Here is a 26,124-nt window from a genome sequence, read left to right as displayed (position 1 = left end):
TTGTGAATTTTCAGTTTTCCCTCTGTAATTTATTTACTTATTTCTTTTGAGACAGGATCTTACTCTGTTTACTGAGGATGGAGAGCAGTGATGCAATCATGGTTCGCTGAAGCATTTATCTCCTGGGCTCAAGCAGTTCTCTCGCCTCAGCCTTCTGAGTAGCTGGTAGCTCAGGTGTGTGCCATCATGCCTGGCTAACTTTTTTTTTTTTTGAAACAAGGCCTCACTCTGTGGCCCAGGCTGGAGTACAGTGGTGCAATTATGGCTCATTGCAGCCTTGATCTTCTGGGTTCAAGTAATCCTCCCACCTCAGCCTCCTGGGAAGCTGGGACTACAGGTGCATACCACCACACCTGGCTAATTTTTTTGTATTTTTAATGGGGATGGATTTCACCATGTTGCCTAGGAAGTTCTGAACTCCTGCACTCAAGCAGTTCGTTTCCCTCAGCTCACAAGTGTGAGCCACCGCACCTAGCTTATTTTTATTTTTAGAGATGGGGTTTCTCTATGTTGCCCAGGCTGATCTTGAACTCCTGGGCTCAAGAGATCCTCCCAACTTGGCCTCCCAAAGTGCTGAGATTACAGGTGTGAGCCACCGTACTCAGCCCCTTCTGTTATTAAGTTCTAGTTTCATTCCATTGTGAATGGAAAATATTTTCTATGATTTTAATTATTTAAAATATAACAAGGGTTGTTTTGTGGTCTAACATACTGTCTATTCTGAGGAATATTCCATGTGCACTTGAAAGAAATGTGTATCCTGCTGTTGTGGAGTGGAATGTTGTATATATACTGTAGGTCCAAGTGTTTTGTAAATGTTCAAGACTTCTATTCATGGCTGGTCTTCTGTCTAGTTGTTCACCCATTATTGAAAACGGAGTATTGAAGTCTCTAACTACTTATTGTTGTCTGTTTCTCCTTTCAATTATGTAATGTTTACTTCATATATTTTAAGGTCACATTGTTTGGTGCATATATATTATTACATATTCTTGATGAATTGACCGTTTTAGTAATGTATAATGTCATTTTTGTCTCTTGCAATAATGCTTTTTTTTCCCTGGTGTGTGTGTGTGTGTGGTTTTTTTTTTTTTTCCTGAGACAGAGTCTTGCTCGTGTTGCCCAGGCTGGAGTGCAATGGCACGATCTTGGCTTATCACAACCTCTGCCTCCTGGGTTCAAGCAATTCTCCTGCCTCAGCCTCTAGAGTACCTGAGATTATACGCACCCGCCACCATGCCCAGCTAATTTTTTTATTTAGTAGAGATTGTATTTCGCCATGTTGGCCAGGCTGGTCTTGAACTCCTGACCTTGTGATTCACCCACCTTGGCCTCCCAAAGTGCTGGAATTACAATAAAACAAAATAAATAAAATAAAATATAGAAGAGATAATTTTATCTGTTACCATTCCATTCACCAGTTTTCCATGTTGGCATAGTCAGCATTCGTGCTACATGTATGCTTTAAAATGTAGGAATTTTCTGTTCATCCGCCATTCATGAGTGCTCTTTCTCTCTCTCTCTCTTCCATCTAGCTAGCTCTACCTATTGACTCTTTCTAACTAAAATAATTTTAAAAGTGATTTTAATATATGTAAAATATAAATATTTCCTAGAGTTAAAAAAATCTAATTTGCATTGATACCAGTTTAACAGCATACAAACTCTACTTCTGTACAGCTTTGTCCCCACTTTAGGTTGGTAATTGATGTCAAAAATTTCATTTTATACATTGTTTGCTCAAAAATGTGGAATTATGTTTTTTGGCTGAGTGTGGTGGTTCATACCTGCAATCCCAGTGCTTTGGAAGGTTGAGGTGGGAGAATTGCTTGAGGCCAGGAGTTTGAGACCAGCCTAGGCAACATAACAAGATTCTAGCTTTACAAAAAAGGAAAAAAGAAAGAGTAAGTTGGCAGGCATGGTGGCTCAGGCCTTTCATGACAGCACTTTAAGAAGCTGAGGTGGGAGAATCACCTGCCTCCCAGGAGTTTGAGACCAGCCTGGGCAACACAGTGAGACCCCATCTCTACAAAAAATACAAAAATTCGCCAAGCTTGGTGGCATGTGCCTATAATTGGGATTCCAGCTACTTGGGAGCTGAAATGGGAGGATTGACTGAGCCGAGGATGTCGGAGGTCGAGGATGCAGTGAGCTATGAGTGCACCAATGCATTCCAGCCTGGACCAAAGAGAGACCCTGTCTCAAAACAAATAAACAAAACACCCAAGAAAAACCCCCAAAGCTATAATAATTCTGGCTTTTATATTTATCCATGTAAATATCTTTATTGGGGATTTTTATTTCTTCGAACATCTTTGAGCTACTGTCTAGCATCCTTTCATTTCTTTCTTTTTTTTTAGGTTACTCGTAACAATTGGCTGACCTCAGCATCCTTTCATTTCAACCTGAAAGAGTCCCCTTAGCATTTCTTGCAAGGTAGGTCTAGTGGTAATGAACTTTCTCAGCTGTTATGTATCTGAAAATGTCTTAATTTCTCACTTATTTTGAAGGAAAGTTTTGCTGGAAATAGAATTTTTGGTGGACAATTTTGTTTGTTTCAACACTTTAAATATATCAAGCTCACTATCTTTTGACCTTCAATGTTTCTTATGAGTAATCAGCTGATAATCTTATTGAGGACATCATGTATGTGATGAGTCGCTTTTCTCTTGATTTCAATATTCTCTTAGTATTTGTCTTTCAACTATTTGATTATAACATGTCTCAATGAAAGTCTCTGCATTTGTACTCCTTGGAGTTTACTGGACTTTTTAGATATTTTATATTCATGTCTCTCATCAAATTTGGAAAGTTTTAGGCCATTATTTCTTCAGATAATCTGTCTATTCTCTGTTTCTTCTCCTTATTGAACTTCCGTAACACCCATGTTATTTCGTTTCATGATGTGTCGTAAGTAACTTAGTCTCTGTTCACTTTTCCTCACTCTTTTTCATGTCTGTTCCTCTGAACTGATGATTTCAATTGTCCTACCTTCAAGTTCACAGATTTTTTTTTCTGCTTTTTCTCTTTTTTTTTTTCTTTTGAGACGGAGTTTTGCTCTTGTTACCCAGGCTGGTGTGCAATGGCGCGATCTCGGCTCACCACAACCTCCGCCTCCTGGGTTCAGGCAATTCTCCTGCCTCAGCCTCCCGAGTAGCTGGGATTACAGGCACGCGCCACCATACCCAGCTAATTTTTTGTATCTTTAGTAGAGACGGGGTTTCACCATGTTGACCAGGATGGTCTCGATTTCTTGACCTTGCGATCCACCTGCCTCGGCCTCCCAAAGTGCTGGGATTACAGGCGTGAGCCCCTGTGCCCAGCTCTGCTTTCTCAAATCTGCTCTCGAGCCCCTCTGGTGAAGTTTTTATTTCAGGTATTGTCCTTTTCAGGTCCAGAATTTCTGTGTGGTTCTTTTTTGTGATTTATGGATAACCTCAGTTCATTCATGCATAGTTTTCCTAATTTTCTTTAGTCTTCATCTGTTTTTGCTCTTAGCTCTTTAAGACAGCTGTTTGAAAGTTTTTTGTCTAATAAGTCTAATGTTGGGCTGCCTTCGACACAGTTTTTTCAGCTTGTTTTTGTTCCTTTGACGAGGCCATCTTTTCCCGTTTGTTTGCCTTGTAATTTTGCTGTTGCTGTTGAAAACTGAACATTTAACGATTATAATGTGAGAAGTCTGGAAATCAGGTTATATCTCTTCCTCAGCATTTTTTTTTAATTGCTAAAGGCTGTAGTAATCTGTTTTTATACTTTCCCAAACTATTTTTGCAAAGACTATTCATTGTTTTTTGTGGTCACCAAAGTGTCTGTTTCTTTAGCTTGTGTTTAGCCAGTGTTTTGACAGAGATGCCAGGAGCTAAAAAATGATGACACCACCAACACACACACACACACACACACACACACACACACACACACAGAGCACACCTCTTACACCTTTTTTTTTTTTTAATGGAGTCTCGCTCTGTCTCCAGGCTGGGGTGGAGTGGTGGGATCTGCTCACTGCAACCTCTGCCTCCTGGGTTCAAGCAATTCTCCTGCCTCAGCCTCCTGAGTAGCTGGGGACTACAGCCTCGAGCCACCACACCCAGCTAATTGCCTCTTCCATCTTCTGCAAATTGGTTGGAACTCTTTTAACACTTAGCTAGACTTGTTCTGAACCTAAGGATCAGCTTTTCTGAACATGCATTTTGCCCTGGGCATCCGTGTGGCATTCTAAATTTCCTGTATACAGAGCTGTTCTATTTTTCTTGAATTGGATCTCGCTCTGTCATCTAGGCTGGTGTGCAGTGATGATCATGGCTCACTGCAGCCTCAAACTCCAGGCTCAGGTGATCTTTTTGTTTCTGTTCCCCAAGTGGCTGGGACTACAAGAATGTACCACCGTGCCCGACTAAGCTTTCCCTTCCCTCCCTTCCCCATCCCTTCCTCCTTCTTTCTTTTCTTTTTCTCCTTCCTTCCTTCCCTCCCTCCCTCCTTTCTTTCATTCCTTTCTTCCTTCCCTCCCTCCTTCTTTCCTTTCCTTTTCTTTCTGTCTCTCTTTTTCTTTCTTTCTTTCCTTCCTTCCTTCTCTTTCTTTTTTTCTTTCTTTCCTTCCTTCCTTCTTTCTCTCTCTTTCTTTCCTTCCTTCTTTCTTTCTCTCTCTCTTTCTTTCTCTTTTTCTTTCTTTCCTTCCTTCCTTCTTTCTCTCTCTCTCTCTCTCTCTCTTTCCTTTTTCTTTCTCTTCGCTTCTTCTTTCCTGTCTCATTTTTACTTGAGTCAACATCCAGGCCTGGAGTGCAGTGGTGTGATCATGGCTCACTACAGCCTCTAACCCCTGAGCTCAAATGATCCTCCCATCTCAGCCTCCCAAATAGCTGACACTACAGTTACATGCCACCATGCCAGTTAACTTCTTAAAATTTTTATTTTTTGTAAAGATGGGGTCTTGCCATATTGCCCAGGCTATTCTCAAACTCCTGGCCTCAAGTGATCCTCCCACCTTGGCCTCCAAAGCATTGGGATTATAGGCATGAGCCACTGTGCTTGGCTTATAGCTGCTTTAAAAATTTACATAAAAATTTTTTTTGCCACAGGGACTTGCTCTGTTGCACTGGCTAGAGTGCAGTGGCACAATCATGGCTCACTGCAGCCTCAAACTTCTGGGCTCAAGCGATCCTCCCCCCTCAGTCTTCCAAGTACCTGGGACTACAGGTGCATGCCACCATGCTCAGCTATTTAAAAATTATTTTTTGTAGATACAGGGTCTTGCTATGTTGTCCAGACTGGTCTCAAACTCCTGGGCTCAAGCAATCTGCCTGCCTCAGCCTCTCAAAGTGTTGGGATTACAAATGTGAGCTGGGAGTTGCTTTTGAATATCCAGATTATCCAAGCTTCTCCTCTGGGTTTAAAGTGGTCTATTGCATGTCTCTACCTATAACCTCCTGCCCCAGGCATCTTTTCTGAGCAGTGGCCTGATTTTAGGCAAGAGATACAGCATCTCACATCAGTTCTTCAGGTATCCCCCAGACAAGAACAGATGCACATGGTAGTTTGCAAGTAAAGTAGCCTGCTCTCTTTGGAGGGTGGGAACTGAGAACTGTGCTACTATTGTCTCAAGTCCAAAACTGCTGGCTGGGTACAGTGGCTCATGCCTGTAATCCCAACATTGTGGGAGGCCAAGGCAGGAGGATCACTTGAGGCCAGGAGTTTGAGACCAGCCCTGACAACATAGTGAGACCCTATTTCTACAAACACTTTAAAAAACTAGCTGGGCTGGGCGCGGTGGCTCACGCCTGTAATCCCAGCACTTTGGGAGGCTGAGGCGGGTAGATCACAAGGTCAGGAGATCGAGACCATCCTGGCCAACATGGTGAAACCCCGTCTCTACTTAAAGTACAAAAATTAGCTGGGTATGGTGGCATGTGCCTATAATCCCAGCTACCTAGGAGGCTGAGGAAGGAGAATTGCTTGAACCAGGGAGTCAGAGGTTGCAGTGAGCTGAGATCGCACCACTGTGCTCCAGCCTGGTGACAGAGTGAGACTCCATCTCAAAAAAAAAAAAAACCTAGTTGGGTATGGTGGCACATACCTGTAATTCTAGTTACTCAGGAGGCTGATGTGGGAGAGTGCAGTAAGCAATGATTGTACCAATACACTTCAGCCTGGGCTGTTTTTTGAGAACCTGTTTCAAAAAAAAAAAAAAAGACTAAGACTGCTGCCATCTGGGGAAGGGGTAGGGCAAGACTAAGTAAAAACACCACAAAAGGGCCAGGCATGGTGGCTTTCGCCTGTAATCCCAGCACTTTGGGAGGCCGAGGCGGGTGGATCACGAGGTCAGAAGTTCAAGACCAGCATGGCTAACACGGTGAAAACCCGTCTCTACTAAAAATACAAAAAAATTAGCTGGGCATGGTGACTCATGCCTGTAATCCCAGCTACTCAGGAGGCTGAGGGAGGAGAGTTGCTTGAACTGGGACCCAAACGGGGGAGGCTGTGATGAGCCGAGATCGCGCCACTGCACTCTAACCTGGGCTGTAGAACGAGACTTGAGACTCTGTCTCAAAAAAAAAAAAAAAAAAAATAGTTGACTGATCCTCCTTGGGGCAGGCTGGGTAGCACTTAGGTGGGCCAGAGTGCCATGTGACCTCTGGTGCTGCCAACCATGTATGAGCTCTGGGCATGTGCGCAGCCTGGCGCGGCACTCCTCTCTGCCAGCGTGTTAGGATGCTGTCCGCACCAACTTGGCTACTGGAAGCCCCAGTAGTAAAGTGAAATATTCAAGGCTCTCCAGCAGAGACGATGGCTACATTGACCTTCAGTTTAAGAAGAGCCCTCCAAAGATCCCTTACAAGGCCATTGCACTTGCCACTGTGCTGTTTTTGATTAGCACCTTTCTCATTATTATAGGCTCCCTCCTGCTCTCAGGCTACGTCAGCAAAGTGGGGGCAGGCCAGGCCGTTCCAGTCCTGATCATTGGCATTCTGGTGTTCCTACCCGGATTTTACCACCTGTGCATCGCTTTCTGTGCAGCCAAAGCCTACCACGGTTACTCCTATGATGACATTCCAGACTTTGCTGACTGGCACCCACCTCATATCTGAGAAGAGTCACAGTGGGACTGCCCCAGCTTTAAGACACCGAGCAGAAACTCTAGATAAGGGCTAAGGAATTCTGCAGCTTGTGGATGTTTAAGAAAACAATGGCCTTGATTTTATGGGTTCTTCCCAAAGATGTAAACTGAGCCTACAGTTAGCTAGTTAGGACGTGACCTGCTCTGTTTTTCATCCCTTGGCCCTGGCAAGAGCTCCTGACAAGTTTTTCCACAGGAATATGTATCATGGAAGAATAGAGCTTATTCTGTAGTGGAAAGTGTTGCCTGCCACCACCCTCTGTAGAGCTGAGCATTTCTTTTAAATAGTCTTCACTGCCAGTTTGTAACAAATGAAAGAATGTAGTATGGCTAATTGCTTACTACTAAGTAATTTATTTTAAAAATATTTGAGTATCTTGGCTGGGCACCGTAGCTCATGCCTGTAATCCCAGCACTTTGGGAGGCTAAGATGGGCGGATCACTAAATCAGGAGTTCGAGACCAGCCTGACCAACATGGTGAAACCCCATCTCTACTAAAAATACAAAAAAAAATAGCTGGGCATGGTGGCATGCATCTGTAATCCCAGCTACTCAGGAGGCTGAGGCAGGAGAATTGTTTGAACCCAGGAGGTGGAGGTTGCAGTCAGCTGAGATCACACCACTGCACTCCAGCCTGGGCAACAGAGCATGACTCCATCTCAAAAAAAAAAAAAAAACAAACAATTGGCCCAAAACCTAGAATGCAATAAAAAAATAAATAAAGCAGAAAACACACACACACACACACACACACACACACACACACACAACCTGGAATATCTTATCCTCTACACTTAACCCTACCTTCATGTTCCTTAGGAAGACCTTGGTAAAAATCAAAGATCAGTGAGTTTATCTGTAATATTTCTTTTTACTTGCTTTCTTATTGATAGCAGCCAGGAATAAACTAGCCTGCATGGCAAGTTTTCAAAATGTAAATACTTTCTCCGGTTAACAATCCTTGGCCCATTCTGATCCAGTTCACCAGTAGATTGGACAGCATATAATTAGGGTCATTTTGTCCCTTCTAAATCAAGATGTTCTGTAGATTATTCCTTTAAGGGCAGGACTTTTGGCTGTCCCTAATGAAACATGTAGATAAATGTTTATTAGTTAGAGTTTATAGCCCTGTTGCTAGCACCTTGTATTATGTCATTATTCTGCTTATGATTGCAAGGCTCAGCCTGGATGCCTGGAGCACTAGATTACCTTACTTTGATTCTATTTTTTAGCTTGCAAAAAATGACTTATATTCCAAAGAAATTAAAATGTTGAAATCCAAAACAAACAAACAAACAAATAAATAAAGTCCGGGCGTGATGGCTCACGCCTGCAATCCCAGCACTTTGGGAGGATGAGGTGGGTGGATCACCTGAGGTCGGGAGTTCGAGACCAGCCTGACCAACATGGAGAAACTCTGTCTGTACTAAAAATATAAAAAATTATCTGGGCATGGTGGCACATGCCTGTAATCCCAGCTACTTGGGAGGCCAAGGCAGGAGAATGGCTTGAACCTGGGAGGCAGAGGTTGCCGTGAGCCCAGATCACACCATTGCACTCCAGCCTGGGCAACAAGAGCAAAACTCTGTCTCAAAAAAAAAAAATACCACCACAAAACTTTGCTACTGTTTTGAAGATGGCCTTTTTAAAACTGAGTGTTTGCCTGGTTGCTGTAGACCCTTGTTTTCTGGAGCGCCAACAAAGTTGGTTCTGACAGTTCTCTGCTTGTTTATTCAGTATTTCAGCTTGGAAATGAGAGCTTGGAACTTCCTAGTCGGCCATTTTGCTGTCATTTCCAATGGCATTTTTTGCATCTTGACTTTTTCCTCATGTTCAATGCTTCAGGACCACAAGATGGTTGCTATAGCTCCAGACTTTCCATCTGTCTAGGGCAGCGAAAAGTGGGGAAGGCTAGAATATCATGCCAGCTGCATACATCTCTTTTAATGAGGAAAGGAAAAGCCTTCCCATGGGCCAGGACTGGATTACATGGCCACTGCCAGCTGCAAAGGGGGCTGGGAGAATAGAGAGAGCCTCTCTCCCTGAGTAGTGGACACAGTCCTTCACCAAATAGAGTCCGGGTTCTGATGGCAAGAAAGATGAAGGGGCCACCAGCAGGCTGGTTACCCCAAAGAGCCAGAAGTTGTGGATGTGATTACTCACATCTGTACTGGTCAGAGTGTCATACACATATCCAGCCAAGGTGCCTGTGGTCCAGGTCAGGGGACCGGCTTAGCAATGTCACCTGCCTTCCTCTCAGCCCAGATCCCCAGACTCTTTAAATGCTGTCTCGATGCAGAACAGCATGTTGGCAAGTGATTTTGATTTATTTTTTATGGGTACACAGATTATATATTTATGGGGTACATATTTTGATACAAACATACAGTGTGTCATCATCGCATCAGGTTGTAAATGGGGTGTCCATCACCTCAAACATTTGTCACTTCTCTGTTACAAACATTCCAATTACACCCTTTAAGTTATTTTAAATGTACTCTGACTGTAATTACCCTGTTGTGCTTTCAAATACCAGCTCTCATTCATTCTATCTAATCATATTTTTGAACCCATTAACCATCTCTGCTTCCCCCCCGCCACCCCACTACCCTTCCCAGCCTCTGGGAGCATCATTCTACCCACTCTCTATTGCCATGAGTTAGTTTTGATTTTTAGCATGTGAAGTTTGTCTTTCTGTGCCTGGTTTATTTCAGTGAGTGACCCTGAAGTCTCCAGGGATTGTCTGCACATGACTCACCTGGGGCAGCCTCTGCCAGGCGTCACCCCAGAGGCGACCACAGAGGGCTGCTCTGCTGATGGCTGGCTCACCCCTGGCTGCTCTCTTAGTGAACTGGCACAGCTCTGGGCCCCTCTCTGGACCTGCTCAGAGTAGCCATATTTCAGGCGTGTCTTATGATTTCAATATCAAGCTTATAATATCAATCTTACTAATACCAAAGAAAGTGGAAAATGAGGTATTATCTGGCAGTCTAATTAGTAAGGTCTAATGACAAACATAATACATGATGAAGGTGACTGCAGGGAGATGGTGCCTTTGCAAGTTGCTTTTGTCAGTGGCAAGAGTCATGGCCTTCGGGAAATCACCGCGTTTTCATTACCCAAGACTGGCATCAACCCTTCACCAGATTCTAATTACTGAGAATTTGATAATTACCCGATAAATCCTAGATTAGCGTGAGGAAAGAATGAACTGTCCACGTAAGAACTGTAAACATTGGGCCGGGCGCAGTGCCTCATGCCTGTAATCCCAGTACTTTGGGAAGCTGAGGTGGGTGGATCATGAGGTCAGGAGTTCAAGACCAGTCTGGCCAACATCGTGAAACTCCATCTCTACTAAAAATACAAAAATTAACTGAGAGTGGCGGTGGACGCCTGTAGTTCTAGCTACTTGGGAGGCTGAGGCAAGAGAATCGCTTGAACCCAGGAGGCGGAGGTTGCAGTAAGCCGAGATTGCGCCACTGCACTCCAGCCTCGCGACAGAGTGAGACTCTGTCTCAAAAATAAAAAAAAAAGAATTGTAAACATTGTACTCTCACGAATCTCATCTGGGGGAACTTGTTTTAAGGAAATAAAACTTTTTTTCAGGGGAAAGTGCGAACGCAGTCCCCCACTACCACAAATTATGCAGTTGAGTTTCCCACATTTAGGGAAATCGCAGGGGTCAGCACATCCGGAGTGCAATGGATAAGCCTCGCCCTAGGAAAACCACCTTCTTGATCACAGTATCTCCCCTGACAGGTAAGTATAAGTAAATAAATTTTTAAAAAGAGGAAACATTGTTAGGCCTAAAGAAGTCAACCAGAAACTTATTTATCAAAAATGAACTATTGGGAATTAGCCAGACAGTCAGCGCCAGAAGAGGAGAAGATCCATGCATTCTGTGGACCATAACCTAGTCACAGACACGCTGATCAGAGATCGAAGGCAATGGGGAGGATTTATGTGAAAAGTCCAGAGAAAAAGCAGGATGCATGTGTACATATCATATGGTCACAACTCAGCACGTGTGCCCAGAGGCACTGACAGCTGGGTTGGGAGATCCAGTGCGTGAAATTTTCACTGTTTTGGGTGTGAAATTTTCGCTGTTACTCTGAGCAGGACTGTGCTGCTGTCACACTGTTTGTGTTTCACAAAAGACCCCAGGAGATCACATAGCTGGACTCCATCTCTCTGTGGTGCTGGGATGGGCACAGCTGGGCTCCAGGGGCTCAGCCTAGACAGCCCCCACAGGAACATACGAAAGGCAGGAGGGCCTTGAGTCCACTGCAGCAGGTGCTGGTGCTGGGCCCTTTCTGTGCTGACACTCACAGCCTCGTGTGTGCCAACAGTGACTTCTTGCAGCAAGTGCTCACAGCCCTGCCTAAGACCCTTTGACACTGAGTGCACCTGCCATGTACTGGGGCTAAAGCTCCCAAGTGTGTCCTCAACCAGTGACAGATGAATGTGGTAGAAAGTGTCCATGTCCTTATTCCTTGGAGGAGACCCTCTTGGGCATGTCTCCACCAGCTCCTGGAGGTCCCTGGGGGCAGGAGGTCCCTTGGATGCACTCTGGGCAGCTTCCTGCCATCCCCTGGCTCATTCCCCACTCCCCTACTGCTGTCATCTGGAGTTACCTCCCCAGTAAATTCTTTGCACTGGGATCCTTGTTTCAGGATCTGGTTCTGGAGGAAATGGATGACAACACCAGGAACAGAGGACATAGAGAGGCAGCTTCATGGACGGTGGAGTCTCTGCCTCTGCTGACCAGGGAATTGGGAGCAGTGCTGGGAAGTTGCTGGACGGAGCTGTCACTGCACAGGGGCAGGCCCTGGGCTGCTGACTGTCTTTCCTCTCCACGATGGCTGTCTCAAGGGCTTAGGGTTCAGCCTGACCCTGCCCTGGCCCCCTTCCTCTCAGCCTCTGTCTTCTCCCACGAGCCTGGGTGGTTCCCCTGTGAATCAGGCCGGGGTCCACAGAACGCAAGAGACAGGTCCCTCCCTGCTGGTGTCTCCAGTAGGTGGCCATGCAGGAGATATTCCCAACAAGCTGCCCTTATCTGCAACTCAGCTTTGGTAATAAGGGCCAAGGTCATGGCCCATCCTAGTGATAGTGAGAGCCCAAGGCAAGCCTCGAAGATTCCTATCAGGAGAAAGCAGAAGTTGTGGACCATGCCCCTGGGCCAAGCTGGAAAGGTCTGCTGCTCAAGGCTCCCAGACACTCTCTTTCCCTTGCCGGGGGTGACTGGTGGGGCAGGCTTCAACAAGGGACAAGAGGGAGAAGGTTGGCGGGGGAAGGGGGATGAAGAGCAAAGTGAGCAAAGGAGAGTCTGCCACTATCTGGGGTCTCTGTCAACTGTCGCCTTGGAGTGAGCTGTTCTCTCCCTTTGCTTCCTGGAGGAGGGGACTTTAGTGACTGCGTCACTCCACCTTGACTACTCTGTTATCAGGCTGTTAATATTAATTAACAACAGTTGCTAGGGATGACAGAGCAGAGGGTGCCTCTGAGCCCACTGCTGGCCCTGGTCCCAAGAGGGGGTGGGGCAGAGCGGGGGTCTGAGGCTGAGCCAGGGAGGGTGCGGAAGTTCCTCGGCTGGGCTCAGTTCCTGAAGCCGGAGCCCAGCCAGTGCCTGGTCCCACCTGTGCCTCCATGCGCTGGCACCAACTCCAGCCAAGGCTGAGTTGGGGGCTCATAGCGAGGTGTCTCCCCTAGTTGGCTCAGCTCTCTGGCTTCAGTTGCTTTGGGAAGTGAGTGGAGACCCTGGCACCTTCATGATGAGGCTCGTCTTAAAGCGGGGGGCCTGGGACTGGGGCCAAACAGTGGGAATGGGGAGATCCTGGTGGATCATTAACCAGCAGGGTTCAGCCCCATTGGTCCCTAACCCAGTCAGGCCAGGGTTGTCATCATAGGGGAGGAGGCAGCCTTAATGTGTGTTTGGCCCTTGCCTATCCCTGAGGCCTGGCCCAGTTCTCCGCTACCCACTTCCCAGATCCGGGATGGCAGAAGCCGGCCTGAGGGGCTGGCTGCTGTGGGCCCTGCTCCTGCACTTGGTGAGTCCCAGGGCCCAGCCTTACCTCCCCTGCAGCCTCCAGTTAGGGACCCTGGGGCCAGCTGTGTACCAGGTGAGGGTTATGGTGACAGCAAGGGCCTCAGGGTCTGTGAGCAGGGCCAGTCTCTAGACACATGAGGGATGCCAGACCCCACAGAGGAGGGGTGCAGGTGGAGGGTTTCCAGGTCACAGGGTTGAATGTACACAGGGGTGGGAGAAGCCAATGGACTGGCGTGCTTCAGGCCCCTCCCATCACTGGCCCTGCCGTGGGGTCTGGCCTGCGGCTGAGGGAGGTCTGAGGCAAGGAGGTGCCGGGGTGGGGTTACCTGGTGAGCATCACCCGGGGAGGACTGGGCACTCTGGAGGCTGGGAGAAGGTCCAGGGCTGGCACCTCTTAAGTTCCTTGCTCTCCATGTCTGGGAGGTGGGTGATGGTTTTTGGCCTCAAGCAGGTGGCGGTTGTAGTGTTGGTGCTAGGCGGGAGGGGACTCCCGCACAGACTCTCCGTGAGGGACTGTGGCCTCTGGATGTGGCGTGTAGTGTGGGGACTGAGGCTGACTTCGACATGGGCAGAGCCTGGCACCTTGGAGTCACCTTTGCCTCCTTACCCACCCTCGGCCTCTCCAGCATGACCTTCCTAAGCTGCAGGTCTGTCAGGCCATCCCCAGGAAGTCCTGGCTGCACCATCCACTTGTCACTCCAACACTGGCTGGCAGATGCCTCGAGGAGGCTTCCTGATCCCCACATTAACCACTTCCCTGCCCCTGCTCCATGTCCTTCTTACCCCCGTACCATCCCTGGTGGCCTGCTGCCTGGATGATCCCCAGCTGTGTCGGGGTCCATGAGTGATGTTGCTGTGCTCTGCAGGCCCAGAGCACCTATACACCCATCCACCAGCCTGGCTACTGCGCCTTCTACGATGACTGTGGGAAGAACCCAGAGCTGTCTGGAGGCCTCACAACACTCTCCAACGTGTCTTGCCTGTCCAACACGCCAGCCCGCAACATCACAGGTGATCACCTGACCCTATTACAGAAAATCTGCCCCCGGTTCTACACTGGCCCCAACACTCAAGCCTGCTGCTCCGCCAAGCAGCTGGTGTCACTGGAAGCAAGTATGTCAATCACCAAGGCCCTCCTCACCCGCTGCCCAGCCTGCTCTGACAATTTCGTGAACCTGTACTGCCACAACACGTGCAGCCCCAACCAGAGCCTCTTCATCAATGTGACCCGCGTGGCCCAGCGAGGGAGTGGACAGCTCCCCGCTGTGGTGGCCTATGAGGCTTTCTACCAGCACAGCTTTGCCGAGCAGACCTACGACTCCTGCAGCCACGTGCGCATCCCCGCAGCCGCCACGCTGGCTGTGGGTACCATGTGTGGCGTGTATGGCTCTGCCCTTTGCAATGCCCAGCGCTGGCTCAACTTCCAGGGAGACACAGGGAATGGTCTAGCCCCACTGGACATCAACTTCCACCTCCTGGAGCCCGGCCAGGCTGTGGGGAGTGGGATTCAGCCTCTGAATGAGGAGGTTGCACGTTGCAATGAGTCCCAAGGTGATGACGTGGGGGCCTGCTCCTGCCAGGACTGTGCTGCGTCCTGTCCTGTCATAGCCCGCCCCCAGGCCCTGGACTCCACCTTCCGCCTGGGCCGGATGCCAGGTGGGCTTGTCCTCATCATCATCCTCTGCTCTGTCTTCACTGTGCTCACCATCCTGCTTATAAGACTCCGTGTGGCCCCCGCCAGGGACAAAAGCAAGACAGTGGACCCCAAGGAAGGCACCAGCCTCTCTGACAAGCTCAGCTTCTCCACCCACACCCTCCTTGGCCAGTTCTTCCAGGGCTGGGGCACGTGGGTGGCTTCGTGGCCTCTGACCATCCTGGTGCTGTCTGTCATGCTGGCGGTGGCCTTGGCAGCAGGCCTGGTGTTTACAGAACTAACTACAGACCCTGTGGAGCTGTGGTCGGCCCCCAACAGCCAAGCCCGACGTGAGAAGGCTTTCCATGACCAGCATTTCGGCCCCTTCTTCCGAACCAACCAGGTGATCCTGACGGCTCCTAACCGGTCAAGCTACAGGTATGACTCCCTGCTGCTGGGGCCGAAGAACTTCAGCGGGATCCTGGACCTGGACTTGCTGCTGGAGCTGCTGGAGCTGCAGGAGAGGCTGCGGCACCTCCAGGTGTGGTCGCCCGAGGCACAACGCAACATCTCCCTGCAGGACATCTGCTACGCCCCACTCAGTCCAGACAATGCCAGTCTTTCCGACTGCTGCATCAACAGCCTCCTGCAGTATTTCCAGAGCAATCGCACGCTCCTGCTGCTCACGGCCAACCAGACGCTGAGCGGGAAGACCTCCCAAGTAGACTGGAAGGACCATTTTCTATACTGTGCCAAGTGAGTCCATGGTGGGGGCCAAGCAGAAGAGTGGGCTGGGGCTGGGCTGCCATGGCCTCCTGGGAATCAGGCCAGGCATACAGCTGGTCCTGAAGGACCAGGGGCAGCTATTCCTATGGCTCTGGCCAGGGGCCATCCAGATGGTTATCTTTGCCCCTTGTCCGGCCGACACTTCCTTTGGTGAGAATTCCTGCTCACGGCTGCAGGTTCGTGTGTGGCCATCACTGACCCTTCAATCCCTAGTCCACTCTGTCTTTCTGCGGAGCTCCTGACATGTAGGAGTGCCCTGCCGTGCTCTCGGTTTGAGTGTGACAGAGGAATCTGATTGGCACAGCTCATGTTTACATTTGCTTTGTTTTGCTTCTTGTGTCTGTGCCAGGCACTGTAAGGCCCCTTGGTAGCCCATGAAGTATGCATTGGAAAAGGTGCCCTTTGGCCAGGGGCCGTGGCTCGTCTCAGGCACCTGGGCTGGGTGTCCCGGAGCAGGCCACAGCCACACACACTTCTACTGCTTGGGGTCCAGTCCTTGGCTCTGTCCACTCTGGTGTGCTGCCAACAAGATGCCAACAAGGCTGCTGGGACAAGGGGGCCAAGAGCCAAGGGCAGCAGCAGGGCAGTGCCAGTGAAGGCCCATGAGATTGGACTAGAGCTGAGGTCCTCAAAATGAACGTTTAGTGCTCCACACTCCAGAGCAAATGAGAGCTAAAAGGGGCAAATGGCATCTTAGCATTATGATGAAAACCGTTCTGACTTACAGACCCTGGAAAGGGTTTCCAGGACTCCCAGGGGCCTCAGGACACACTTTCAGAACCACTGGATTGGAAGAGGGTGCCGATACTTTCTGTCCCCTGCTGCCTGGCTCTGCATCCTGTGACTGGTCCCCAGGTTCGGGCTGCTTCCCAGAGTGTCTGTGCCAGGAACCCAAGGTCTGTCCCTTGAAAAAGCAGGAATGAGAGGAGTCATTGGTTGCTCTGGGGAGGCATCATGGTCTGACCTCAGACTCACGTCTGATGGCAGCTTTATATTAGTACTTTCTGTTTGTTTTGACTTTGGATGCTCATAACAACTCATGGGTGGTCCAGTTGTCCCCATTTTACAGACAGGACAACCGAGGCTCAGAGGAGTGTGGTAAACTGCTCAGGGTCACACAGCAACCAGCACTTGCTTGCTGAGAGCTAAGAGAGGGGCTTAGAGAGCTTTGCACAGGTGTCCCACCGTGTCTTCACAACAACCAGCTTTGCAGAAAGGGTTAAGCTAAAGGACCTTCGGACTTGCCTGAGGGCACCAGGCTGGTAAACGGTGAAAATATTGGCTCCTGGGCTCTAGGGCTTCAAATCAGACCTCAATGCCTAGAGGGATTTTGGGGTCCCCAGGCAGAAGAAGGAGGCTGAGAGGGCAACATTTGAGAAAGCCCATGCCAGACCTCACAGCTCAAATCCCAGCTCTTCCACCCTATGGGACTTCAGGTGTGATACTCAATCCAGAACCAGATAATGTCAGAGCTGGGACAGTCAAGCTGGTGTGCAGATACATGAGAGACACAGAGGGACAGGGCCCAGAGCAGCCCCTGCCTGGCACAGAGGCGGCCCTCAGGGCAGCTCTAGCTCACTCTGTGGGTGGGGGCCTGCAGGAGATTTTGTTGGATGAGAGCCATTTAGGATCCACTGGGCTGGGCTGTCTGCAACCATCTGCAGCCTGTGTCCCCACCCTGGCAGCTCACCCTCCGTAGTGCTGTGAGTCTGGAGTGGGAGCGGAAGGGAGGGGCTATAGGGACTGGGCAGGGCCAGGTCCCTCTGTGATTGTCTCCCTCTGTGGTTGTCTCCCTCCAGTGCCCCGCTCACCTTCAAGGATGGCACAACCCTGGCCCTGAGCTGCATGGCTGACTACGGGGCCCCTGTCTTCCCCTTCCTTGCCGTTGGGGGGTACAAAGGTAGGCTGAGCAGGCCCCGAGAGGAGGCCAAGGAAGATGCAGTGCTGGGGCAGGAACCCCAGATGGGAGGGTGGGAGTGGCACTGGGGGTTCTTGAAGCCTGGGGGTGACCTGGCTTCCGGAAGCTGCAGGCTGACCCTGCTCTGACTCCTCTCTCCACCGTTTCTTTCATCTTCTCGTAGTGCTGCTCAGGTACTCTGTTTTTTTGCCTGGATCCAAGGGTCTTTCTTGCCTTTGCATGAGAGAATAGGGGTGTAGGGGGTAAGGCCATGACTCAGATGTGGAAGGAGTGGGGGAGAAAGAGCAAGGGGTGGTGGGAGGGGTACAGCTAGATGGGGAGGGAATATAGGGACACAGCTGAATGGGGAGGGAGGCAGGGTTGCAGCAAGAAGTGGCTGAGCATTTCTTATCCCAGGGAAGGACTATTCTGAAGCGGAGGCCTTGATCATGACGTTCTCCCTCAACAATTACCCTGCCGGGGACCCCCGTCTGGCCCAGGCCAAGCTCTGGGAGGAAGCCTTTTTGGAGGAAATGCGAGCCTTCCAGCGTCGGACGGCTGGCACATTCCAGGTCACGTTCATGGCTGAGGTAGGGGCTGAGGGTCCCTGGCTCTTGGGGTGCAACCCAGGTGTCCCCACCCTGGCCCTGTCCCTTCCTAAGTGACCCTGGGCAGTGGCTGCCTGCTCAGAACCGGGCGATTGTGCTGGCTGTTTTTGTAGCCTCACCAGGGATTATAGGGGGCCATTAGGCACTGTGACACAGCAGTTAGTACCCAGGGCTGAGCTATTGAGAGCTGGCCTGGCTGGAGCAGGCATGGTCAGTGGGGGCTGGTCGGGTGTGTGTCCACAGCGCTCTCTGGAAGACGAGATCAATCGCACCACAGCCGAGGACCTGCCCATCTTTGCAATCAGCTACATTGTCATTTTCCTGTACATCTCCCTGGCCCTGGGCACCTATTCCAGCTGGAGCCGAGTGATGGTGAGAAGCGGGAGGCACACAGCTAGGTGGGCTAGCCCAGGACCCTCTGCTCCTAACTAGAGCACCTCAGAACAGCAAAGTGGACACACCAGGTGCCACCCCAAAGGGTGATGATACCTCTTGCAGGTGTTCTATGCCGAAAGGTCAAGAGCAGTTTCATTTTCTTTTCCTTCTCTTCTCTCTCTCCCTCCCTTTCTCTTTTATTTTTCTCTCCTTTCTCTCTCTGCCTTTCTTTTTTTTTCTTTTTCTCTCTCTCTCTTTTTCTTTTCTTTTGAGACAGGGTCTTGCTCTGTTGCCCAGGCTGGAGTGCAGCGGCATGATCTTAGCTTGCTGGAACCTCAAACTCCTGGGCACAAGTGATCCTCCTGCTTCAGCCTCCCAAGTAGTCAGGACTACAGGCACAGGCCACTGTGCCCAGCTGATTTTTTTGTTTTTTATTTTTTGTAGGGATGGTGTTGTGCTTTGTTACCTAGGCTGGTCTCAAGCCCCTGGGCTCAAGCCGCCCTTCCTCATTAGCCTCCCAAAGTGTTGAGGTTAGAGGTGTGAGCCACCACACCTGGCCTAAAAGCAGTTTTCTTTCTATTAACATGCTATACTCTCATTTGTCCAAATGCAAAGCTAATATTTAAAATCTCTTGCAATGCGTGCTCGAGGAAGATGGGCCAGGGTGACCTATGCCTTTGGTGATAGGAGGATGTCCCAGGGAGGATGGCTCTGCAGAGGCACTTTAATGTGAGATGTGAGCTCTGCACCACTGGGGGTGCCTGCCTGCTGCCGTGTCTCACCTAGCTGAGGCTGGTGGGCATATTGGGTAGGTGCTGGGTGGCTAGGGGGCTGAGCCTGGTTGCCTTGCAGGTGGACTCTAAGGCTACACTGGGCCTTGGCGGGGTGGCTGTGGTCCTGGGAGCAGTCATGGCTGCCATGGGCTTCTTGTCCTACCTGGGAGTCCGCTCCTCCCTGATCATCCTGCAAGTGGTGCCTTTCCTGGTGCTGTCCATGGGGGCCGATAACATCTTCATCTTTGTTCTCGAGTACCAGGTAAGAAGGGAGGAGCTCTCCACACCCCACTTCTCCACTCTTCTCCCAACCTCACCTCCTGGCCACATGGAACTCTGGCGTGAATTTGCTGAGTCTCCCTGTAGACTCTTCCTGTTCATTGACACTCATGTTTATAATATCTGTAGAAACTAGAGTGTGTTAACATAAATGACGTCATCTTGTCACTACCATCCGGAATTAGCTCTCTGTTAACCCCTTGCAATGTCTGGTAAAAGGTCTCCCTGTTGGTACATTACAGCCTCCTCCTGCCTTTATGCTGCTATGCAGCCTTACACAGTAAGGATAAATCAGAGTCGATTTCACCTCTCCCTGTTGCTGAACAATTAGGGTTCCAACGATGCTTGGAACAGGGATGCTACAGACATCTCGAATGCACCAAGCATCTCTCCTGCCCAGACCCTGGAGCAAAACGTTTGCTGATTCAGGAAGGTCGGAGCAGTTCCTCAGGTCCAGCTGAGCTCTGGGCACTTGCCAGCTTCCTACTGGCCTTTGAGGGACAGTGCCCTTGGAGGGCCTTGGCTCTTATCCCTGCTGTTCACACACAGAGGCTGCCCCGGAGGCCTGGGGAGCTGCGAGAAGTCCACATTGGCCGAGCCCTGGGCAGGGTGGCCCCCAGCATGCTGCTGTGCAGCCTCTCTGAGGCCATCTGCTTCTTCCTAGGTGAGCCTGGGGCAGACCCTCCCCACTTGGCATTAGGCCTGCTGAGTTAGCGCCAGGGCCCAGGAGTTCCCAGAGGGCAGTGGACACAGTGCAGGCCCCCTTCCCCTTGCACCCTGTCAATGCCAGCTTCCACTCTGCCCTTGAAGCCAGGGTATCCTGACAGCCCTCTGCTCCCTCACAGGGGCCCTGACCCCCATGCCAGCTGTGCGGACCTTCGCCCTGACCTCTGGCCTTGCTGTGATTCTTGACTTCCTCCTGCAGATGTCAGCCTTCGTGGCCCTGCTCTCCCTGGATAGCAAGAGGCAGGAGGTAGGGGCAGCTGGGCCAGCACTGAGGCACCTGCCCCTGAGTCCCCACCTTGGCAGGGAGATGGGATAGCTTCACCACCACAGAGATGGCCCAGAGAATGGGGTGGGGGACAGGGGCATTGTGCCAGGAGGGTAATATTTGGGCCATGTATTCTCCAATTTCCTATAGAAAAATAATTTCATTTTGACAATTTTTGAAATATAATCAAACCTCCTAAAGTACATGAGGTTGAGAAATAAAATACCTTTTATTTTATTTGACCCTTGAGCAATGTGGAGATTAGGGCACTGACTGTCTGAGCAATTGAAAATCTGCATCTAACTTTTTTTTTTTTTTTTGAGAGGGAGTTTCGCTCTGTCACCCAGGCTGGAGTGCAATGGCGTGATCTCAGCTCACTGCAAGCTTTACCTCCCGGGTTCAAGTGATTCTCCTGCCTCAGCCTCCCGAATACTGGGATTACAGGAGCCTGCCAGCATGCCCAGCTAATTTTTGTATTTTTAGTAGAGATGGGGTGTCACCATGTTGGCCAGGCTGTCTTGAACTCCTGACCTCAAGTGATCTGCTCGCCTTGGCCTTCCAAAGTACTGGGAGTACAGGTGTGAGCCACCTTGCCCAGCTTGTGAGTCACTTTTGACCCCTCCAAACTTAATTCCTATTAGCCTACTGCTGACTGCAGGCCTTAGTGATAAACAGTCAATGAACACATCTTTGAATGTGATATGTATCATAAACTATATTTTTACAGTAAAGGAAGCAAGAACAAAGAAAATGTTAGTAAGAAAATAAGAAGGAAGAGAAAAATGTCATGATGGTCTTTATCCTTGTCGTCTTCACATGTTGAGTAGGCTGAGGAAGAGGAGGAAGCGGGGGGTCTTGCTGTTTCAGGGGTGGCAGAAGTGGAAGAAAATTGGGGATAAGTGGCCGCAAACTGTTCAAGCTCGTGTTGCTCAAGGGTCAACTGTATAAGTGAAAAGTCCACAGGAGTTGATCTGTTGGTTCCCATGATGGTGTAAAATTTAAAGATATTTTACCAGCTGGGTGCAGTGGCTCACACCTGTAATCCCAGCACTTTGGGAGGCGGAGGTGGGTGGATCACGAGGTCAAGAGATCGAGACCATCCTGGCCAACATGGTGAAACCTAGTCTCTATTAAAAAAAAAAAAGAAATTTTACCAAGATGAAAAAAAAAAAAAAGAAAATAGCATACTGGTATGTCTCCATGAGCGTCACTAGCATGGGCCACCCACAGAAGGTGACAGTCCCAGGGGGAAGGGAGGTGGTCCCTGGGGTCTGGTTTGCTCTGGGACTACCTCGAGGGGCTGCCTCCCATCCCAGGCCTCCCGGTTGGATGTCTGCTGCTGCGTCAAGCCCCGGGAGCTGCTCCCACCTGGCCAGAGAGAGGGGTTCCTGCTCTGGTTCTTCCGCAAGGCCTATGCCCCCCTCCTGCTGCACTGGATCACCCGAGGGGTCGTGGTGAGTGGGCCTCGAACCACACGAGGGCAGGGGGACTAGGAGGCAGACCTCGCCTCAGGGAGAGCAGGCTTGAGGGTAGAAATGTTGCCTAGGCCCAAGTGCTAATCCTTGGGGCTGGCACGCGGGTCTGTTAACTCCAGAATGTTGCCCATGACACCCTGACTGACTTAAATTTGCGGGGAGATTAGGGGTAGCTGTTGGGCATGGTGGTCTCATGCAGCAGGTCCCTTCCCAGCTGTTGCTGTCACTCGCCCTGTTCGGAGTGAGTCTCTACTACATGTGCCACATCAGCGTGGGACTGGATCAGGAGCTGGCCCTACCCAAGGTGAGCCCAGGCCCTTCTCAATCCTTCGGTCCCTGGGATTTGGGGAGCGGCAGTTGCAACCAGCAGAGATGGGTAGGGGGAGTCTCCTGCCAGGGGCTTAGCCAGAGGTGCACAATTGCTTACTGCTTCAGAGGCATTTCCAGCAGTCCTGGGGAGCGAAGCCACATCCCTGTATGAACAGCACAAGAGCCAGGTACCAGTCCCAGGCCGCAGTAAGAGAGATGGCCCAGGCATCCGAGGGCTGTCTACGTGAGAAGGCAGACCACAAGGAATGACTGCCACTTTGCTGAGTGTCTGCCCTATATCTAGCCCTGCGAATCCTCTGGGCTCAAAGCCAGGGAGGGGAGAGGTTCAGGGGAAGGAAGGCCCCATGGTTGGAAGATCACAAAAGATTTGTAGAGGAAGGTGATGACAGACTCATCAATGGGAGGCTGGAGTGAGCCCAGATGTGTTTCCTGGGTGTGTGAGCAACTGTGGGGGTGGGATAGGAGTGAGATGAGCTGGAGGCCAAGGGCATGGTGGGAGACAGTGCTGACTGCCTAGCCTGGACCAGTAAGTGTGTGGGCTGACAGGCACAATGCATCAGCCAAGGCCGGGGACCCAGCTCATCTGGATGTGCACCCGTGGTGACCGTGGGCTGGTGGCCCTGAGGAAGCAGCCACAGACAGCAAAGTCTGAGACACATGGTCAGACTGCATGACCAAGCTCAGGAGAGGGAGGGCATCATGGGGGGATCGATGTCTAGGACCCATCTGGGGAACTGTGATGGAGGTTTGGGCAAGGGTCTGGGTACTGGCAGGAGTTCCAGCAGAAGCAGCCAGGCCCGAGCCCAAGGCAGGGCTGAGTGGGGTGCAGCGGCTGGGGTAGACGTGTTAGGCAGTATTGGCCTGGGGTCCTGGAAGCCAGGTGAGGGAGGACAAGAGCAGATGGCTTAGGTGTGTACTTTGAGTGACCCTATGGAGGGAGAGGAGGTGGGGAAGCCAGCAAGGGTCACAGAATGACCCTGCCACCTGTGGAAGCCCTGGGGGTTATGTCATGGGGCTGAGGTGATGAGGGTCTCTAGTACCTCAAGAGCAAGAAGGAAGGAGGCAATGGGCTGCCAGACCCTGCTGAGGTTTCATGTTGGTGTCTTTAATTTTCTGTTGGGGACATTTGTTTCTTACTGCTTTTAAAAATATTATAGTTTTTTCCCAGTTTTTTTATTGTGGTAAAATATACATAATACAAAATTACCATTGTAACCATTTTTTAGTGTACAGTTCAGTGATATTAAGCACGCTCATACTATTCAACTATCACCACCAAAACTCTTTCCTTTTTGCAAAATCGAAATTTTACCAATACCCTGTGACTCCCCATTCTCCCTCCCCTCAGCCTGACACAAACCACATTACTTTTTTTTTTTTTTTGAGAGGGAGTTTCACTCTGTCACCCAGGCTGAAGTACAATGGCATGGTATTGGCTGATTGCAACCTCTGCCTCCCAGATTCAAGCGATTCTCCTGCCTCAGCCTCCCAAGTAGCTGGGACTATAGGTGCGTGCCACCAAACCTGGCTAATTTTTCTATTTTTAGTAGAGCTGGGGTTTCGCCATATTGGTCAGGCTGGTCTTGAACTCCTTGGCCTCATGATCTGCCTGCCTCAGCCTCCCAAAGTGTTGGGATTACAGGTGTGAGCCACCTTGCCTGGCCCATTTACTTTCTGTTCTATGAGTCTGACCACTCTAGGCACCTCATGTACGTGAACTTATGTACAATATTTGTCTTTTTGTGACTGGCTTATTTCACGTAGAATGATGTCTTCAAGGTTCATCCATGTTGTGGCATGTGTCAGAATTTCCTCCTTTTTTGAGGCTGAATAATATTCCATTGAACCAACAACTCATCTGTTACTGGGTTGCTTCCATCTTTTGGCTATTGTGAATAATGCTCTATAAATATGAGCAAGTCTCTGCTTTCAATTCTTTTGGTTACATGCCCAGAAGTTGAATTGCTGGCTCATATGGTAATTCTATTAAAAAAAACTTTTTTTCTGAGACAGAATCTCGCTATGTCCCAGGCTAGAGTGCAGTGACATAGTCTTGGCTCACTGCAACCTCCACCTCCCAGGTTCAAGTGATTCTTCTGCCTGTCTCCTGAGCAGCTGAGATTACAGGCACGTGCCACCACGTCCACCTAATTTTTGTATTTTTAGTTAAGATGGGGTTTCAACATGTTCCAGGATGGTCTTGATCTCCTGACCTTGTGATCTGCTGGACTTGGCCTCCCAACATGCTGGGATTACTGGTGTCAGCCACCATGCCTTGCCTTATTTAAAATTTTAAGGAACCTTTATACTGCTTTCCACAATTGCACCATTTTGAATTCCCACCAGCAGTGCACAAGGGCTCACCCACATTCGTTATTTTCTTCTTCTTGTTTTTAATGGTTATCTTAGTGGCCATGAAGTGGGATCTCAATGGTTTTGATTTGCATGTCTCTAATGATTAGTGATGCTGAGCAGCCTTTCATTTGCTTGTTGGCAATTTATATATCGGGGAAATGTCTATTCAAGTCCTTTGCCCATTTTCGGATTAGACTGTTTTTTTGTTGTTGAGTTTTAAGAATTCTGTCTATAATTTGGATACTACCTTATTGGACATGTGATTTGCAAATATTTTCTTCCTTTTTTTTTTTTTTTTAAAAGGGGGTTTCTCCATGATGGCCAGGCTGGTCTTGAACTCCTGACCTCAGGTGATCCACCCACCTCAGCCTCCCAAAGTGCTAGGATTACAGGTGTGAGCCACCACGCCCAGCTATTTTCTTCCTTTGTATGGGTTGCCTTTTTACTCTGTTGAGAGTGTCCTTTAATGCACAATTTAAAATATTCATGAAGTTCAATTTATTTATTTTTTCTTTTGCTGCTTGTGCCTTTGGGTCACATCCAAGAAATCACTGCCAATGCCAATGTTGTCATGTTTTCTCTTAAGTTTCTTCTAAGAGTTTTATAGCTTCATGTCTTACATTTAGGTCTTTCATCCATTTTGAGTTGATTTTCGTATATGGTGTTAGGTAAGGTGCCAACTGCATTCTTTGGCACGTGGATATCCAGTTTCCTTAGCACCATTTGTCAAAAAGTCTTTTTCCCGTTAAATGAGTTTTGGCACTCTTGTTAAGAAATCATTTGACCGTATATGTGAGGGCTTATATCTGAGCTCTCTGTTTGTTCTCTTGTTAAGAAATCATTTGACCGTATATGTGAGGGCTTATATCTGAGCTCTCTGTTTGTTCCATTGGTTAATGTGTCAGTACTTATGCCAGTGCCATACTGTTTTGATTACTGTAGCTTTCTGGTAAATTTTGAAATCAGGAAGTATGAGTCTCACGACTTTGTTATTCTCTGTCAAGACTGTTTTGGTTATTTTGTTTCCGTTGAGATTCTAGATGAATTTTTCTATTCTGTGATGCAGATTGTACTGAATCTGTAGACTGCTTTGGTAGTATTGACGTCTTAACAATATTGTCTTCCAATCAATGAACACAGGATGTCGTTCCACTCGTTTGTGTCTTGTTTAGTTTCTTTCAGCAATATTTTGTAGTTTTCAGTGTTCAAGTCTTTAATTTCTTTGGTGAAGGCAATTCCTAAGTATCTTATTCTTTTTGATGCAACTGTAAATAGAACTGTTTTTTAATTTTTCTTTTCACATTATTCTTTGTTGGTGTTTAGTAATGCAACTGATTTTTATGTGCTGATTTTGTATTCGGCAACTTTGCTGAATTTGTTAGTTCTTTTTTTTCATTTGTTTCATCCAGCCCAAAACATCATGAATTTGTTATTTGTTAGTTCTAATAGTTTTTCTTTATT

At 49.1% G+C, this 26,124-nt stretch overlaps 1 protein-coding gene, 1 non-coding gene and 1 pseudogene across 4 annotated transcripts in view; 2 read left to right on the top strand and 1 right to left on the bottom strand.

The window, feature by feature from the left end:
- Nucleotides 1-6,646: 6,646 nt before the first annotated feature.
- LOC100391360 (transmembrane protein 230 pseudogene) lies at nucleotides 6,647-7,677 on the top strand (annotated as a pseudogene).
- A 3,041-nt stretch (nucleotides 7,678-10,718) lies between these two features.
- On the bottom strand, nucleotides 10,719-10,882 carry LOC118144029 (U1 spliceosomal RNA). Its single transcript, XR_004728496.1, has one exon. It is a non-coding gene; the product is annotated as a U1 spliceosomal RNA (small nuclear RNA).
- Nucleotides 10,883-13,017: 2,135 nt separating this feature from the next.
- NPC1L1 (NPC1 like intracellular cholesterol transporter 1) overlaps nucleotides 13,018-26,124 on the top strand; it is a 31,562-nt gene continuing 18,455 nt past the window's right edge. For 2 of the 3 annotated variants that reach the window (XM_035253309.3, XM_054237042.2), the window contains exons 1-10: nucleotides 13,018-13,162; nucleotides 14,028-15,550; nucleotides 17,380-17,480; nucleotides 17,895-18,067; nucleotides 18,329-18,457; nucleotides 19,313-19,495; nucleotides 20,062-20,176; nucleotides 20,358-20,485; nucleotides 21,820-21,957; nucleotides 22,193-22,282. In XM_035253309.3, coding sequence (XP_035109200.1) covers nucleotides 13,109-13,162; nucleotides 14,028-15,550; nucleotides 17,380-17,480; nucleotides 17,895-18,067; nucleotides 18,329-18,457; nucleotides 19,313-19,495; nucleotides 20,062-20,176; nucleotides 20,358-20,485; nucleotides 21,820-21,957; nucleotides 22,193-22,282 — 2,634 coding nt within the window. In that variant the 5' untranslated portion in view covers nucleotides 13,018-13,108. The remainder of the gene's footprint in view (nucleotides 13,163-14,027; nucleotides 15,551-17,379; nucleotides 17,481-17,894; nucleotides 18,068-18,328; nucleotides 18,458-19,312; nucleotides 19,496-20,061; nucleotides 20,177-20,357; nucleotides 20,486-21,819; nucleotides 21,958-22,192; nucleotides 22,283-26,124) is intronic. The other variant, XM_054237041.2, reaches the window with a different exon arrangement.

This window comes from Callithrix jacchus, chromosome 11 (assembly GCF_049354715.1).
Source record: "Callithrix jacchus isolate 240 chromosome 11, calJac240_pri, whole genome shotgun sequence".
In the NCBI taxonomy this organism is placed as follows: Eukaryota; Metazoa; Chordata; class Mammalia; order Primates; family Cebidae; genus Callithrix; species Callithrix jacchus.
The sequence above is the reverse complement of the archived record's forward strand: the minus strand, read 5'-3'. Positions and strand labels throughout refer to the sequence as shown.